This window comes from Brassica napus, chromosome C3, assembly GCF_020379485.1.
Source record: "Brassica napus cultivar Da-Ae chromosome C3, Da-Ae, whole genome shotgun sequence".
Classification (NCBI taxonomy): Eukaryota; Viridiplantae; Streptophyta; class Magnoliopsida; order Brassicales; family Brassicaceae; genus Brassica; species Brassica napus.
In genome coordinates this window covers 58,080,593-58,099,030 of record NC_063446.1, presented here as the reverse complement: position 1 = coordinate 58,099,030, position 18,438 = coordinate 58,080,593, and the positions used below count along the sequence as shown (strand labels likewise).

General features: G+C 34.7%; 1 protein-coding gene across 1 annotated transcript; it reads left to right on the top strand.

Moving 5' to 3' along the window:
- The first annotated feature begins 697 nt into the window (after positions 1-697).
- LOC106369269 lies at positions 698-3,597 on the top strand. The gene is made up of 5 exons (XM_048750285.1): positions 698-1,215; positions 1,312-2,173; positions 2,264-2,503; positions 2,639-2,950; positions 3,048-3,597. The coding sequence occupies exons 2-5, from the start codon at positions 1,316-1,318 to the stop codon at positions 3,342-3,344; spliced, it is 1,707 nt and encodes a 568-aa protein (XP_048606242.1). The 5' UTR covers positions 698-1,215; positions 1,312-1,315; the 3' UTR covers positions 3,345-3,597.
- The last annotated feature ends 14,841 nt before the right edge of the window (positions 3,598-18,438 follow it).

Genomic DNA, 18,438 nt, shown 5'->3' with positions numbered 1-18,438 from the left:
TTGAAATTTACATTGAAAAATATTGAGAATTTAATATTTTTATTTAAAATTTGCATTGAATTTTTAAAAATGAGTATAAATTACTAAAATTATTAAAAATATCATATTGAAAATTTTGCTGTCAATGATTTAAAACTTTTTTATAAAAATAAAAATGATTGCAAAATCATATGAATACGAAGTTTCATTTAATAAATAGTCACATTAAAAACATACAATATATCTATGTTAATAGAATTTAAATTTATATATCATATAAATTGATAAAAGTGATTGTTAAGAACTGGACATACCACTAGACCACGGATTGACAAAGTAAAAGTTGCACATAATTAATATATAACCTCTAAATTTATATAAATCCCTAAAACTATAATTTTTGATTAATCTTTGGTTAATTCTCGATTAACTTTGATTTTTTATTTGACGCTAGATCTAATCCGAATGTACGAGGAACGCCTACCGAATGTTAGAGTATATGACTCAATTAATTCTCTATCAGAGATTCGTGTAGACATTTTCATCATAATTTTCTTTTTGGTCGAACAAAACGGAAGGTGGTGAGAATCATATAAAAGGGTTGTAGGTTAGTTGCATATGATAAAGTTTAAATTGATGTCGACTTATTATCCTCCTTCGATTATGATTGTCTTTTTCATATTGTCGTCATCACATTTCTTTATAGGGAAATTACTTAGAATAACACACATTTTATGAGTAATGACTAGAATAACATACCAAAACAAAGAAAGAAGAAAAAAGTGAGTTAATGTCCAAAATACCCAATCAAGAAATATATTTAAACATAATATAACTTTTTTAATACAGAAAATGAAAGACTCTAGATAAAGTAGAAGCTTTGGTTGAACAAAAAAGGTAAAAAAAAAAAAAAAATTTCTCCCCCACGACACTTTCTCTTTCCCGTGACCCTCCTCCCCAAGAACCCTAAATCCCCAAATTGTGTAATCCTCAAAATTTCGATTCACTTTCTTATTAAGATGATTCCTCATCGATTGGGTCATGTCGACACTCTACTCTACCACTAAAAGCCTTCGATTCCTCATCCACTCGGCCGACGAACCCTAAATCCCCTTTCTAAAGTTCAAAGTTTCGTCGAAGGTCGTAGCTTTATTTACGTTTTCTCAGTTGTTTCTTTAGATACAACCTCATCTCCTCTTGAAGCTATTCAATTGACCAAAAAATCGTGGCATCAAGGTTTAGTCTCTTTCTTAGTTTTTTGGGTTTTTTATAATTGGATTTCTGGAAATATAAAACTTGTGTGTCCCTTACTTCATTGTTCATTATTTACAGAGATATGACTACATCAAGCACCCACAAAAAATATCCAGAAAGACTTTATGAAGAGGGAAAATGTCCACTGCAATATCGATCAATGAATCATAACTGTCACTTGGCTGGTTTGCAGATGGTGGAGGAATCTGTTGGTTTGGATGCGTGGGAATCCATTAAGGCATCTTCTGTTGGAGTTATTATAAGGTTGAAAGAGATGGATTATACATGGTCAGCCCAAGTCGTTCACCATTTGCTGGCAAACCAACTGGTCGTGGATAATCTTCATGAGCTATGGTCTGCAATAGAAGGACAGCCAATCAGGTTTTCGCTATATGAGTTTGGTGAAATAACAGGTTTGAATTGCGACCCTTTCGACATTAATGATAAGGTGGAGGTTGATCATAAGGCGTTTTGGGAAGAGATGGGTGTGTCTCCTTCACATGGTCCAATGTTATCTGAGTTGCGCGAATTGTTTCCTCGCATTAGGAATTGGTCATTTGAGAAGAGAAGAATGATTGGCTGGCTTTGTGTCTTATCGATTGGCATATTAGGCATCTCTCCTGGTAGCAGAATTCCTTTAGAAGAAGCGAAGAGAGTCCTAGACGCAGAAGCTTTTGAAAGATATCCTTGGGGGCGTGTCGGATTTTCCAGCCTCGTTAATTCAGTTAAGCTTGTTTCATATGAAGGAAAGAAGAAATATACACTTCGTGGATGTGTTCATGCTCTTCTCATCTGGGTGTATGAATCAATACCTGGCATTGGGCATGAATATGGGAACCATATTGACGGTAACCAAGTTCCTCTTCTCTCTTGGTCTGCATCCCGTCCCCGTATACAGTGGGATTTGTTTTATAAAAAAGAGAAAAAAGCTCACCAGAAGGTAGTTTCTTACATTATTGTTAACTCTTATTAAAAGATATCACTTGTAAATGTATTCATACTAATGTTTTTTACATGACTTGATTGGTAGGTGCGTGTCAGACATCTCATTGTTAAGGCAGAATCGGACATATATCCTCAATGGGATGATGACAAGGTTGATGATGATCTTCATAACTTGATTTTAGACATTCTACATGACCAGCTTGATGATAAGTACTGGAGCTTGAAGGCAACTAATGAACCAGTAGCAATCAAAAAGCAAAGGAATTTAGTGACTGAAGAAGATCATTGCATGAAGAAAAAAAATTCAGCGAAGAGGAAAATCACAGTGAGTATGCTTGATTGTTTACTTGTAAGATTGTTTACTTGTATGTATTGATTAGTCTAGTTTGTGAAGCCGTGCTGAAAGTACTTTATTTTTTACTTGAGTTTATTGTTGAGTTCGTTTACTGTTTTATGGCAGGACTGTGGATCCAGCCTTAACTCAGGTGGAGATGATGGATTCAGGCATGATCTAATGGAAGCAGTGAAGACATTGACTGCAACGGTTCAAAATGTGGACACAGTTGTTGCTGAGAAGGTGTTGACTACATTAGACACAAAGATTGAAGCAAAAGTAAATGCAAGAGTTGCTCAAGCCGAGCAGGTACTTGGCAGTCAAATCTTAGCATTACAAGAACAAGTTGCTAAAATTACAGAGCAGATGCAAGAAACTGCCCCCAAAAATGATGGACACATTGTAAACCAAGAAGATGAAGTCAACAGCAATGACCCGGTTAGTCTTTTGCTTCACTTATGAGTATGTCTATTTTAGGTTAAAGTAACTTTAGATTCGAAATTAACTTGAAATTGGTTTTGACATACTCAAATAGTCATGGATGGTCCAAGACAAGACACCATTTGATGTAGATGCGGCAGTGCAGTGTGTGGTTAGAAAGAAAGCCAAGAAATCCGAGGTCAAGCTAACGTCTCCTATTCTACTTGACACTGTTGGAGGGAAGGTTACTAGAAAAAATCAAGTAAAAGAACCTGCTGGAGGTTTGATAAACGTTAAGAAGGAGAAGAATGCAGTTCCACAACTTAGAGATTCTGCTGAAACATGGTCTGATTTAGAAGATAAGCAAAAATATGACATCCACGGTAAAGCGAGGACTATCACTTGTTGGTGATGCTCTTAACTTCCAACTACAGCCTTCAATCCAACACTTTACGATTAGAAGAGTCGGCGTTGAGTACTCAACATCATAATCAAATTTTTGCACTATCGTCAAGATCTTAAGTCGTGTTGTTAATGAAGACTTGGAGTCAAAACTTTGGCCAACAACTATATCTATAGAATCCAGTTGTTGCCTAACATGAGTGACTACCTTAGCCTTTTTCGATTTTGTTGCTGACCCAATCTTTGGCTTATACTCCTTCTTCATCTCTATATCTAATTCTGGAGTTAATCCGTACCCTATAAAGTCCTCGTCTTCTGATGTAGCACCATCTGAATCATCGCAATAGTCAAATCGTTCTCCGTCAGTGTCTGTGTCTTCATCATGATTATAATTAGATTGGTTTTCCATCAGTGTCTGTGTCTTTTTCGTTTTCTTGTTGCTTCTTAGAGAGACTTCCACACATAGACGGACTTGGTCAGACTTTCGGAGACGGATGAAACCTTGAAATTGTCGAAAATTCCCAATTTTAACTGGAGGTGTGTCATGAGTTAGCTTCATCAAGCTTTTCCTGCTAAGCATGTAACTCAATTCGAGATTAACATGGCCTCTGTCTAAGTCGTAGTCCTCATAAACCATGTTAATCATATCTTCCAAGTTTGTGTCGTCATTCACTGGAATTACTTTGCTTCCTCTTCTGCTATCAACGTGAAACATCCATTTATCATTCTCGAATAACCACTGGCCACAAACAACTATAACATCCTTCATTGAATTTCTTGGGATTAACATGAAAGAATCTATTGTCAAAAACAAGACATCGTTACTTGGAGAAGAAAGAACTGACTACGGCTAAACCTAGGTTTTCATAACTGTTCCGGTTAGTGGTCGAATTTTTTGGTTTAATTAGTAACCCAGAATTGATCTAAATCTAATTAGTAAACCGATTTTCGCGAATAAGTCTGCTATAACATATAACTCCTTCAAAGTCTGCCATAACGTATGTTAAAGTCTGCCATCACATAAAAGTTACTTTTGTTAGTTTATAAGTCTGCAGCTTAGCATACATAAAATATAAGTCTGCGATCTCATGAACACAAAAATCTGCCAAATTATAAAAAGTATGTGAGAAAAATATGTGTGCGATTATGAAAGTCTTCGAAATATTATAAAGCTGCCATCAAAAGACAAAAATCTGCTATAAAAACCTGCCATTTAAAAACAAATTTGCTATTGAAATTAAATCTACCATAATGTGTGGTAGACTTTTTCAGAAAGTCTTTAACGATATAAAATCTGCCACAATAAGTTTGTTGAAAAATATTAATCTGTCACGTACTAATAAAACTGCCATTACATGTCGCAGAGTTTTAATAGTAGACTTATTTATATATTTCGAAAATATTTTTTTTCTGTAATTTTTTTTTTTGTAAATTTTTTTTTGTTAACAAAGAAAACAAGGACATTCTGGGCATAAAAAATAGTCTAGTAATTAAAAAAAAAAGTATGTTATTCTAGTCATTACTCATAAAATGTGTGTTATTTTAGTAATCTTCCCTTCTTTATATGCGTAAAGGACTTAAAAGTTGATTAAATGAAAATTGACAAAAAAACAACGTTAACTATTATGTGTAACAAAGAAAATCCCATTTATGCAATCTCATAATCCATTTGATTGGTCCCAAAAATCCAACCAATGTTGACAGAAATTGCTGAAGTAATGCTATAATCTGTTATAACAACTAGAGAGTTGAGATGTTGACAGCTTCAACAACATCAGCTACGTTAGTAGGAAGAGAAAAGGTTTTAATGGTGTGTGATACACATGCTAGAGAGTAATCAAATAATGGAGTACAAACAGAAATGGTTACTTGTGAATTTGTGGGCACAACAATGTCAAGGGTGAAAGGAAGGCTGGTGATTTTAGCATGGCAAAGCACAATATAAACTGATGAGAAGAATCATCGTTTGCACCGCCAAACCATTAAATTGCTGAACTCTTTAATCTAACAGTTTGACGACAGCTCGGTGAGAAACAGAAGACCCAGCTACAAGTCTACCAATGACTTGTATCTACAAGTCTACAAATCTACCTTTTCCTTGCAGGTCTGTCTCCGGAGGGTAAATCTCTATGTGGTCCGCTTTCTCTATATGAGGTTTCGGTTCAATGGGTGTACACGATCACAGTTGGTCGGGTTTGGAGGCGGCAATCTCCAGGTCTGCCTGCTGAACGACGACATCGTCACATGGAGGATTGCTCTCGTGCCGCCAGAGGTGGCGTCTGTCGGGTTTCTTGGTTGGTCCGTGCTTGGATTCTTCGGGTTAGTCTATGTCAGGTTGGATGTTTGGAAGCTGCAGGAACCGTAGCTTCTAGGTTTGAAGGTGCATATCTCTCGGTAGCTCGTGGCAACCAGATATTTTTTCTTCGACTGTTCTAGCTCGCTTGGTCTCAGCATGCTTAGCTGCTTAGCTGGTTACTAGGCTAGCTTCACTTCTTCGGTTTCTTTTTGCTGTCACTTTCTGTTTGTTGTTTAGTTTTGTTTCTGCGTTCCGCTACTAGTGTCTTTGTAATCGCTGTCAAAAACTTGAAAACTTGGTATAATAATTTAACATTTTACCAAAAAAAAAAAAAAAGTCTACCAATGACCGTCTATCCTTCCATGCATTATTTATGATTCTCGTAGTAATCATTTTCACTAACTTTGCATCACTGGTTTTACTGACACCGGAAATCTCAAACTTAACTTTACAATTTTTGGGAGTTCTTAATATTTTTTGGGCTTTCAAAATTTGGGGTTTTGTAACCTATGAAATTCTATAATTCCTGATTGAGTTTGTAAAACTTATTTATAATAATGTTCAATAAAGGAATTTTCAAAAGGAGGTTTAGAACTTAATTTAGGAACTTTTTTTAGAATTACTGTATCTTGTTAAATAAGTACTAAGATTATATCAGTAGATATTCCTTATGTACCTACATCTCGTTTGAATAAAACAAGCATTCGTATAGAGACGATTACATTTTTCTACTATAAATGATCGGTCCTTTCGGTCGGATCTTGTCAACGAATAGTCCATAAACTGTTGACTGGGTTACAACTTGTTAAATCGTTTATCTGCAAAGGGTTGACACAAGTCACACAACTGTTAATTCATTTAATGGTCCTCACTCCTTAAGTGTCCCGTACCTCTGGAACTTGCCATTTGTCGACTGAAACGTGGAGGAAAGTACTCAGACCAATGACAATCTTTGCTAGTTTTTGACCATCAGATATTAGAGCATGACCAACGGACAGTTTCTTTAGAAAAGGTATTTAGCTATTTTAACATTATTAGTTGTAAAATTACTGAATTAATTATTAAATTTTAATCACAAAAAGAAAATACTGCAATTATAGAGTCATATGCAGGAAGAGAGCATGGCTTAATTTATTGTTGGGGTTCTTCTGCGAGTATTTTTCCCTTTTATCTCTCCGTTCCTTTTAATTTTTTTGATTTTTTGATTTTTTGATTTTTTTTGAATGAATGTTAAATTTTATTCTTCAAAAAAGCTTTTTTACATCATGTGTAGTCCTTATTCTCTACAACCACTACTTCCAACTATGATAAAATGACTACATCAAAACTCAAATTTAAACTCTAGTCTCGAACCAAAATTGAAGAGCCCCTTCCATGCCCTTCTTCTTTTGCATTCTCAAAATACCTAACTTGTTTCTAATCTCTTTATCCACAAGCTTCTTCATCATCTCAATTGTCATTGGCTTCTCCCCATGTTTGATCTTATTTCTTTCCCTCCATATTGCATAGATTGCAGCTTGGAAAGAGTACCTTACACAGAATAATCGCTTCTTCTCCATAGATCTTCCTGATAGAACTGGTACTATAGCTGACCATGTATTGGAATGAGAGTTTCCCAAGATACCAAGCGTGAGATGCCTCCACAACTGTAAAGAAAAATAACATTCAAAGAATAAATGATTTCTTGTCTCTACAGCACTTTTACACAACACACACGTTGTATCAACACCCAAACTCCATTTAGCAATGCGATCCATGGTAGCCAGCCTATTTGTTTAATCTATAATGTTTTTCTTAGATAGTATCGTACTATCGATAAGGGTGCCCCTAGGACTCAATGATTTATGCATTAGAATACATGAATCCTTATTAGAAATATGTTCCTATTGCTTAAGAGTTGAGACCACCTATAGATCTTTTTAATCCTTTTTTCTTTGGTGCACCAAAGTCTTTCATTGATGATCTAAACCATTACACGAGTAGAAACGACATCATACAACCCACGATGTGCTGAACAAAAGGCTAAACCCCAAACATATAAAACATTATAATACAAGGATAGAGACACAAACTTATAAAAGTTTGATAAAAAAATATGAAAGATATCAAAGTTTCCACTTGCGATCCTATTGAACCGCACTTCAAAATCTTCAAATAACGAACGATTAGTCACAATAGCATATGATGTTGCAGCACCATCCAAAACCTCGACTCTCATTCGTATGAGAATCATTGCATCTACCGGCCCCAAGCGGACCTTCACACAAGATAGCAAACGGTTAGGAAATTGGTAATTTTCCGAGTTTTGAATACCGGGAGAGGATCACCTCTTATACAGAGGGAAATTGGTGGAAAAATCTTTCCTTTGAGAAGGAGGATGTGGAGAAAGATTTCTCTCGGCCCTATCTAGAGGAAATTTGATTAAATTCATCCTCAAAAGATGATTTAAAAGGGTTGTTTCTATCGAGCTTTAGAAGTCTCAGATTAGAAGATGAAGTTGAGCATTGTTGTAAGATATTGACCATCGAGTCAACAAACAGATACTTCATCACCTGGAGAGATTGACCTTTGTGTACCGAGCATAAAACCACTATAGTATTCTGGCGGGAGCTGCATTACAGCTATGAATCTTCACCATAAAGAATTTAGTCGTTAAAAAGCTTTTCACCTTAATACCGACAGACAAAGAGATGGGCTTGACACCAACTTCTGAGTGAACTAGCGTTGATTCCAGGCAAAGGCATCCCACTCCAGCATTACCGTGTTGGAGCCCGAGAGATTTGACGAAACCAAAATCGAGCCATTGGTCGTTAGGGTCAAACAGACTGAGAAAGGTTGAGCAGTCGGCGGTATGTGTTGCTTCAAATGGTGTTTTCAATGAACATGGATTGGTTTGTGGGTCATCGAACGGGAGGAATTTCGTCTGGATAGTTCGGTAGTAGTACTTAGAGCCGTTGAGCCTCATAGATCTGACGAACAGAGAACCTGTATGACTAGTACGAGAGCCACACGGACAGCTGAACCAATCAGCATCGATCTTCCCCGAAGGGAGAAAATTCAACGTCGTAGGAGACGAAGAGGGGAGCACACGTCGTAACAGCTTTAGATCTGCGATCTGAGAATAACAAATCGAAAAAGTGCTTGTCTTATGAAACAGATCTGGAATTAGTGCAGTCAATAGAGATGGAGAAGGGCTAAGCAAGAGTCAAATGATAAAGTGACAGCAACGACAGCGTCTCCATCACATAGCGACGGCGAACGAGCATAAGAAACCCAAGCCCACAAGGAACTCGTGAAGTAACAAGGTAACATGGAGCGGAAGAGAGACAAAGGAAAGGGCGACGACAGAGAGGCGGTGACGCCGGCGAGCTACGAAGCTGCCGGCGTCGGATTCCATGGGCGTAAGAGCTGCTTCGATATCTGTGTCTGGGAGCGTATTTTTTAAAGTGTATATTTCCAAGGCCTAGATTTATGGTTTATAACTTTATTACACCACAAGTATAAGAGATGGATGTGGGCAGAATTAACCAAGAAAATATTATGCAAAATACATATCTCCATTTATAGAGAATGTCAATCTTATCATGGCTCGAATTTACGATGAAACACCTTTATATATTTGCACATCTTATATATTAAAACATAAGTCACAAGTGTGATTTTTTAAAAAATCGACTTAATGGATCTATTCCTAGAAAGTCATGTTACATTTAATCTCTAACCTTATCATTTAAATTTTGGGCCTACCAAAATTTTTTATTGGGTTATTAATAATTGGATTTAAACAATAGACGATCCATTGGATTTATAGATAGTATAAATTAAATAGATATATCTATTTAATTTATACTATCTATAAATCCAATAGATATAATTTAATGTTGTAATACTATACCTCCATATGTTAAATCTCTATAATATTATTTGAAAAGTCAGTTTTCTATGTGTCGCTCTCACCTTAACTCTCACGATGGTTGATTACACTAATACCCTCAGTGAATTAATTTACACATATAATAAAAAAGAATTTTTTTATAAAGTTAAAAAAAAAGAATTGAAAAATGAAAATATATGTATATATAATATGTTTTCATAAAAAAAGAAAGTTCACAAAATAGTAATATTACATTAAAAAAATATTTTTAAATAACATAAAATATAATTTTGAAGTAATAAAATACTTTCTTTATATCTATATTTTCTTAGATGAAAATTATAAATTTCTATATAATGTGATTTCATTAAAAACAATTTACACAGATAATCTTGATATTAGAAAAAGAAATATTATTTCTTTTAAAACATAATTTTAAACAATACAAAAAAAATTCAAAGTAATAAAAATATTTTTATATATCTATATATTTTCTTAGATGATTACATAAAATAATTAAGTAACATAAACTGATATATGTTTCATTGTCTAAAAATAGTTTATAATTAGTAATATTCAAATTTTTTATTTATTTTTCATATATTTAGTTGACTATAATATCTTTCAATTACAGTAAAAAAATATCGATAAATTATATTTTACTTATATAATATAATTTTTAAATACAATCACAATTTTTTACTGCTTATTTTTAAGAGGTATTAAAAAAAACTAAAAATAATTTTCAAAATAAATATCGTTTGACCAAATAGTTACAAAATAGTTTATTGAGGTAGATATATTATATTTTATCATTATTAAAGTTATTTTTTCTTAATATTAAATTTGCTTTTAAATTTTATGTTTTTATGTTTATAACTTAATAGAACCATAATCAAAATACCAAAGCAAATCTGAATTCTCATTTTTAAGATTATTTAAAATAAATTTTAGTCTCCGTTCAATAAATCAAAGGCATAAAGTTATTTAAAATTTATAAAATATTTTAATTATGTAAATATTAATATGTGCTCATGAACTTTCAAAAATGTATCAGCTACTTACGCATGTAACTTCCTATTGATCATCGTTTTATTTTCTAATAACTTTTTTACAAACATCAACATATAATTTGATAAATATTATAAAAATACATGCACATTTAACTTAATTATAATAAAAAATAATTATACTTCATTTTGAATTTGAAAGAATATATGTAACTAACTATACTCACAACATGAGTGATTCGACTAATCCAACTTATATCTAAAATCATAGATTTAACTACGATAAGAATACATAATTTTATAAGAATAATAATTTATTTTATAAATATAAATCATAGAATATTAACCAACCGTTACAATCTAGTTCTTTTGTAAAATTTATATATATGCATGAGACTTTAGAATATTATCGTTTTGTTATATTAATTTTTTTAATTTGGAATCAGACACTTTAATTTAATTTTTATTTCATTTTGAAGCACAATATATCTTAAGTTATACATAATCTTCATAAAATATATTCACATATCGAAGACAACAACCACCTAAATGTAAATAAAAAAATAACCAAAATTTTAATATATGGAATAAAAATATTACAGTTGAATTCATAGATGCAATACAATTTACCCAAATGATAACTAAATCGACCGAAAAATAAAAAAAATCGATTAGATATAACATATATAAAATCATATGTATAATTAAAGTAACATAATATTATTAATATAAATGATGCATATAAATTATAAACTAATTTAAAATTAAAAGTAAGTAGCAATCAATTATTATAATATATTTACTTTAAAAATATTTATACTCGTGCATGAGTACGGGAAAATCACCTAGTATTTAAATATTTGTCGATGTTAACTTTTAAAATTATAAAGATTTTTTTTTTAAATAACAAAAATCATATTATCTAACAATGATTAATTTTTACTACCTTAAACCAATGAAAACAAAATTTAAACTATAGAGTTTATTTTAAAAATTTAACAAAAACTAAATGTTTAATTATTTACTCGATAGTATAAATCTATGAAGCGAAAAGTTTAAACTTTCTAAATTTCTGAAATGTTATAATATCTTTGAATATGACAATAAAACAATATTTTACCGATCTTTATATATATAGTTACGATTTTAATAATGAAATAATCGTCCGAAAATATATATATAGAAGAAGATACAAATACATGTGAAAGTTTGAAATAATCTATTCAATGAAAAAATATACCGTAAACTTATTATGTTTTAAAAATTGATAGACACATATATATTATAATATATACCAATTTAAAATTGAAAACAAAATATTTATATAAAAATAAATGAACACAAAAAGCGAGATCTAGTTTCTAATGTTATGAAAGTAGATAGGCATGCATGATATCGTTGAAATTGTAGAGCGGACGGGTGGATGTGCACAAATATGCAAACTGTTTATGTGGGGCGAGTATAAATATGCACATATAAATTATATAGTAAAAAGGGTTTTGGTAGAATTGAGGAGTCAAACTGGAAGAGGCACATGCACCTAATTAAGTTGCACTACATGTAGATCCCTAGATAATGTGGAATTTAGACGGGTCGGCTTTCATCTAAAGCAATTCTCCCACTAAAACTAAATGATTAACCGAAAAAGCCTAAAAATTCCATACACATTCAACCGATCAAAGTATTCAGAAAACACATACCAATCCTAAAACAATATGTATAATAGAATGAGATTCTTGAAAACCAACTCATCTTTAGTCAAGAAAAACCCCAACTTATCATGGTTTTATAGGATTTAATAATTTATGCAACTGCGTGCTATTTCGACATAAGTGCCACCGGAGACGGTTTTAAATGGCAAGATGCATGGGTTGTCACTAGATTTCGAACAATAAGTTTGAACTTCAGTCTGGGAGTTCTATTGGTTATATAAAAAAAGGCTAAAATCATAGATATTATAGTTTTCGACTATTTTTTAATAATTTCATTTTCTGTATTTGTGAAGAGGTTTGGTCACAAATACTATCCATTACTCATCTGAAAACATTAGTAACTAAATATAATTTTGTTGTAATTGACTTATTGTTGTTTGCTAGCTAGTATTACTGTAGCATTTGTATGTCAACTTGCATGTATAAGTAACATTATGAAACCGTCCACGGCTAATGATTCTTTTATGTCTATTTATTCGGTTTATAGGTCCCATTCCGTGTAACAAAGGGTGTATCACTCTGTTTACTAATTTTGCAATCACCATATAACATTTTTACGTGTTTTGGCTTCACTTACATGTTTTAAATCATTTTTTGATATACCAGTCATATTTCTACTACTTCAGCTTAAACACATTTAACTGTGACATTCTTTATGGATGTATGACCAAAAAAATGAGTACATTTTGGTAATAAAAGTAGCCCAATAATTTTTCTTATAAGCTTTTTTCACATATACCACAAATCGAGATGTAATCATTCACACCATTCTCATAAAAGTAATGTCTCCCTTACGCCCCAAGATCGTTACCCATGCATGTTTCTTGCGCGCTCACTCAGTCAATGGGTTCCATTATGTGCGACAGATGGTTGATCTTTGGAAAAAGTCATATTTGTTGTATTTGTAATCACTATATGATATTTTTACTTATTTTGGACTCGTTCACACGGTATCCTGAATTAATTTTCGCAGGTCTACTTCAAACACATTTAACTCTACAATTTTTTTAGAGGTGTGACAAAAAAAATACACTTTAGTGTTTAGTTTGTCAAATCATTTTCTAATCTTTCTCGCATATATTACAAACCAGAATGTATATTTTATAGTTCGAATGGTTTATAACATTTGCCAGATAGAATCATTTCGTTTGGTGTTTCAAAAAAAAAATCATTTCGTTCTTTTTTGGCTATTCACGAAATAGAAGCAGTGAAAGTGTTTTAACGAAACCATTAATTCAGTGAATATTTACTGGATTTAGATAACCACAAAGCCGCTTATGATCTAACTTTTTGTTTGTTCTTGTCTGTCGATTTGTAATTTCTTTTTAATATACGTTTCAATACCATTAGCTACTGTTTAGTTTGAATTTTGTACCTGAAAATATAAAGCAGATTCTGATTAACTCAACTTTACACATAAATTGGATTGATTCTCTAAAACAACGCGTAAGAAAAACATGGACTTCTTTTTAAAAATAATGATAATCCATTGGATTCATTTTCGGATACGGTGAGTGAAACACTCCCAGCCATTAATATAAGCCTATTTAAAATTATCAACACCTAAAAAAAAGGAAAAATCTTTGGCTTATCACAATAAAAAAAGTTGCTATTTGTTGACGACATGTTTATTGTAGGTTTCTTAGGTTGGATTTCTTAGCGTAATATAATATACGGTCTTTTACCTTTTAACTAAAAAAGCTAAAAAACGTTTTTTTAAATAAGAGATATAAAAAACGTCTCTTAGTTTTTTTAGTTAAAAGATAAGAGACTGTATCTTATATTACGCTAAAAGATCCGATCTAATAGAACCGTAATAGACATGCTCGGAAATAGGTGATGAAAAGGATGACACGTGGAGAGTTAGGGTGCGTGGAGGAAAAGGGGCTGACGTGGCTTTCCTCACATCATCTCATTTTTTTGGGGTAACTTTTGGACATGATTATTTGTCGACAAAGATTGTTGTCTCTCGGCTAACTTTCAAAAACTACACCTTAACTAAAGATTCCGTATCCATTTCTTTTTCTATGCACCTACCCCAAACACGTAACACTACTCAGCTTCTCAGCTTTTTAAATAAGATATACACATGTAAAAAGCCTAAAATTAAACTATTTTACATATGACTTCTATCGAAAAAAGATATCGTGCATGCATCCTTGCAGCCGCAATATTCAGATTTTAGAACCATAGAATCAAATGCCGATAACTCTTTGTCCATGTGGATATGGGGGCGGATGTAGAAACTTAATTAGCCGTAGGCAAACTCATTGTGTTTAATCTTGGAGTACGGAGACATTCCATAGAATTTATAATAATTGTTTTCTTAGTGCAAATATGACATCACAAAAAGATAATACAGAAGATAAATCAAAGAACCAATCGGATACAAACAACCAATTATGCTTTATTAGAAGTCGTCTAAATAATTTATTACAAGACTTGCTTATCAGTTTTACACAACATGTCAACACCCCAACATCTGCTACTGAAGGATTCCTAACCTATCCAACCATGTCTTTCTTCTTTCAAGTATTTCGCCAACTACTTCAGTACGACCAAGACACTCTCAAGAGATTTTCTCTCTCTATAAGATCAGTCTCTGTGTCTCTGTCTCTCTACAAACGACTCATAGCTATCTTATATTATTCTCCACGTTCCTAAAACCCTAGTCTCCAAGGCAACATTGATATATACATCTTTCATAACATTGAGTGCAACTTTTTCTTGGAATGCACTTCCTTTTTCCTTAAGTCATAAACTTGCTCTTCAAGTTTATTCATCTTTCCATATATCCAATTACTCTCTTGATCTCCAAGTCTACACGACTCCAGCTAAGCACCTTGACTCCACATGGTCTTCACCACTCAACACGATGTCTGCTTCAGCAACTACGTCAGCGACTACTTCATGGCGAACATCTTACATCTTCAATCTCCCCCTTTTAGCTTTGTGTGCCGATCAAGCACAACAATCTTTTGGTTCAGCAACCACGTTTCAACCACGTTGCTTACATGGAAACTTCCACACAAAATGTGATTTTCTCCCCCATGAAATGTGCACCGCACAATGCTCTTCTTCCCTTTGAGATATGCATACTCTGGACCATAACATCGCCATTCTCTCCCTGCTTGATTGCATACTAAGCTAAAAAAAATTCTTAGATGTCAAGCCTTACAGACCCACCTGTCTATTTTTTCATGTATAATCATGACACAACCCTTGCTGCAGCGGAATAACAAGTACTGCATCACGATCTGACGCACCCGTCAAACTTCCCTTCGACAAGCTTCTGTTGAGGACTTGGCTTCCTTCATGTGTTGTCTTTTTGACCATGAGCCCTTCCTCATCCACACCGAGTGCCTTCTGCACTCGTTGCTATTGTCTTGGAGTGATTTCACTATCACCCTCCTGAAGATCATCTCGCATCACTTTCTGACGCACTTCGATCTCATTCCCCTTTGTGCTACAAACAACTATGTGTCCTGGCTTCAGACTTGATGCTTCTTGTTCTTCCTCAATATCACTCCTACCAGAGCTGCATCTGTATTCTGATGTCTCTTTCTTGATCTCATCAAGTAAGCCACTCTTGGCTAAGGACACCTCTTCAACCCTCTTAGGTTTAGTGAACGTCTTGTTCACCTTCGTGGCCATGTTTATGCTCTTCTCACGAGCAAAACACTCCACCTTCTTGTGTCTAACCTTTCCATAGAACCAACATCTTATCTGATGTTGCTTCTTGTTCGGCCTGACACAGATGATGATGCACCAATCAATCTCCTTCTTTGTACTAGATGCACAACCTTGCTTCAGAACCTCATGTCTGACCTTCTTGTTACTGCACTGATGTACCACCTTTGGCTTGTTACTCACATGCCTTACTCCTTGTCGTACGTCCCGACGTACTTTCTAACTGTGATAGTCCCTTCTGATGTACGCCAGTACTCTCAGCTTCTCGGTGTCCCAGTACTGTGATAGCCCCTTCTGATGTACGCCAGTACTCTCAGCTTCTGATGTACACCAGATGCACAACCTTGCTTCAGAACCTCATGTCGGACCTTCATGTTACTGCACTGATGTACCACCTTTGGCTTGTTACTCACAGCTACGCACTGTAGAACTTCATGCCTTACTCCTTGTCGTACGTCCCGACGTACTTCCTAACTGTGATAGCCTCTTCTGATGTACGCCAGTACTCTCAACTTCTCGGTGTCCCAGTCCCCAATTCGCCTTGGCTGGTTGTCCCATAGAGAGTATCTTATCCAAGTTCTTGGTTCCACTATTAAGCATCTTGATCCGTTTGTGATTCTCAGCCAAATCACGTTTCAGCATCATTGCTCTCTCTTGTTTACCAGTAGCAACTTCTCTCGGCTTGATAACCTCCTGCTCCAGAGACTCATTCTTCTCATTTACAGCAGCAAGCTCTTCAGCAAGTTTTTCATTCTGCTTACGGCTCTGCACCAGATCGTGTTACAGCCTCAGATTCTCATTCTTGAGATTCAACCACTTACTTAGCAGCACGTGATACTCCTCCTCATATGTATCAACATCTGAATCCGAAGATTCACTCGATTCCTCCTTGCGTGTACCAAATGCAACAAGGTTCTTCATCACCTTTCCATTTTCTTCAGATGACTGAATGGAGCGCCTTTTCCATTCCTTGAGTTTGGACATTCACGCCGTGTGTGTCCAACACCCTCTACACTCAGAACACTTAAGTTCTCTCCGCTGTGCTACATGACAGTCAGCCCTTATATGACCAACACCTTCACACTCATAGCACCTAAGACTTTCTCTTCTTCTGCTGTTGCCACGATCACCTCCCTGGCGACCATATTGATTTCTCCCACCAAATGGATTCGTCTTACCAACACTCCTGGCCAACATTACCAATGTCATCTTCAATATTCTAAAGCCTATTAGTATTTTGTCAGCTATAAGTGCCACACTCCTTGGTGCACTGCTTGATGTAGAGACTGGACTACTGTCTGTCTATATCTCTTCTGGACTACTGTCTGTCTATATCTCTTCTGCCTTCAGCATACCCACAAACTTGTCAAACTTGAGCTCATCCGTGTTTGTAGTCATATTCAAGATTGCCTTGTGAGCTACAAACTTTATTGGAAGACAGCGTAACAACTTCTTTACCAGCTTCTTCCCCTTGTACTTCTTCCCAAGTACACATGCTTCATGCGCCATGGCACTAGGTTTGACACTAAAGTTTGCCACAAAATCATTATCAGACCGTTTGAGATTCTCAAACTGCGACCCAAGATAATCCAGACGGGTCCTCTTGACACTCTCATCCCTTTCAAACGAATTCAACAGGATATTCCATACCTCTTTAGCCGAAGTACTCCCCTGAATCAGCTGAAACTGTTCTGCTTCAACGACTCCAAAAATCACTGAAAGTGCCTTTGCATTAAACTTTGATGCATTGCGCTCTGCCTCTGACCAATCATCTTTTGGCTTAGGCTTCATCTCATCTCATGTGACTATGGTAGGCTCTTCCCAACCAATCTCCACAGCTGTCCACACATCTTCATTGGTTCCTCGAATCATATGCTTCATGCGAGCTTTCCAATGACCATACTGGTCCGCGTTCAACATGATTGCCTTCTGCATCGAAACATTCGTGTCCATCTTCACCTTCAGGATTACACCGATAACATAGGTGCCCCGCTCTGATACCACTTGATAGTGCAAAGATGACACCCCAATAAGGTAATGCAGAAGATAAATCAAAGAGACAATCAGATACAAACAACCAACTATGCTTTTATAGAAATCGCCTAAACAATCTATTACAAAATTTGCTTATCAGCTTTACACAGCCTGTTAACACCCTAACAACTGCTACTTAGCCTGTTAACACCCTAACAACTACTACTTAAGGATTCCTTATCTACCCAACCATGTCTCTATTTTGTCAAGTACTTGGCAACTGCTTCAGTAGGACGAATACACTCTCAAGAGCTTTTCTCTCTCTATAAGATCAACTTCTGTGTCTCTGTCTCTCTACAGACGAGTCATAGCTATCTTATATTATTTTCCACGTTCCTGAAACCTTAGTCTCCAAGGCGACATGGATATGGACATCTTCCATAACATTAAGTGCAACTTTCTTTTTCTTGGAATGCACTTATTCCTCTTTCCTTAAGTCATAAACTTGCTCCTCAAGTTTATTCATCTTTCCATATATCCAAGATACT

Coding starts and splice junctions, on each gene's coding strand:
- LOC106369269 (XM_048750285.1), top strand. CDS start 1,316: ATGACTACATCAAGCACCCACAAAAAATATCCAGAAAGACTTTATGAA. Junction 2,504..2,638: donor CAGCGAAGAGGAAAATCACA/GTGAGTATGCTT, acceptor GTTTTATGGCAG/GACTGTGGATCCAGCCTTAA. Junction 2,951..3,047: donor AAGTCAACAGCAATGACCCG/GTTAGTCTTTTG, acceptor ATACTCAAATAG/TCATGGATGGTCCAAGACAA.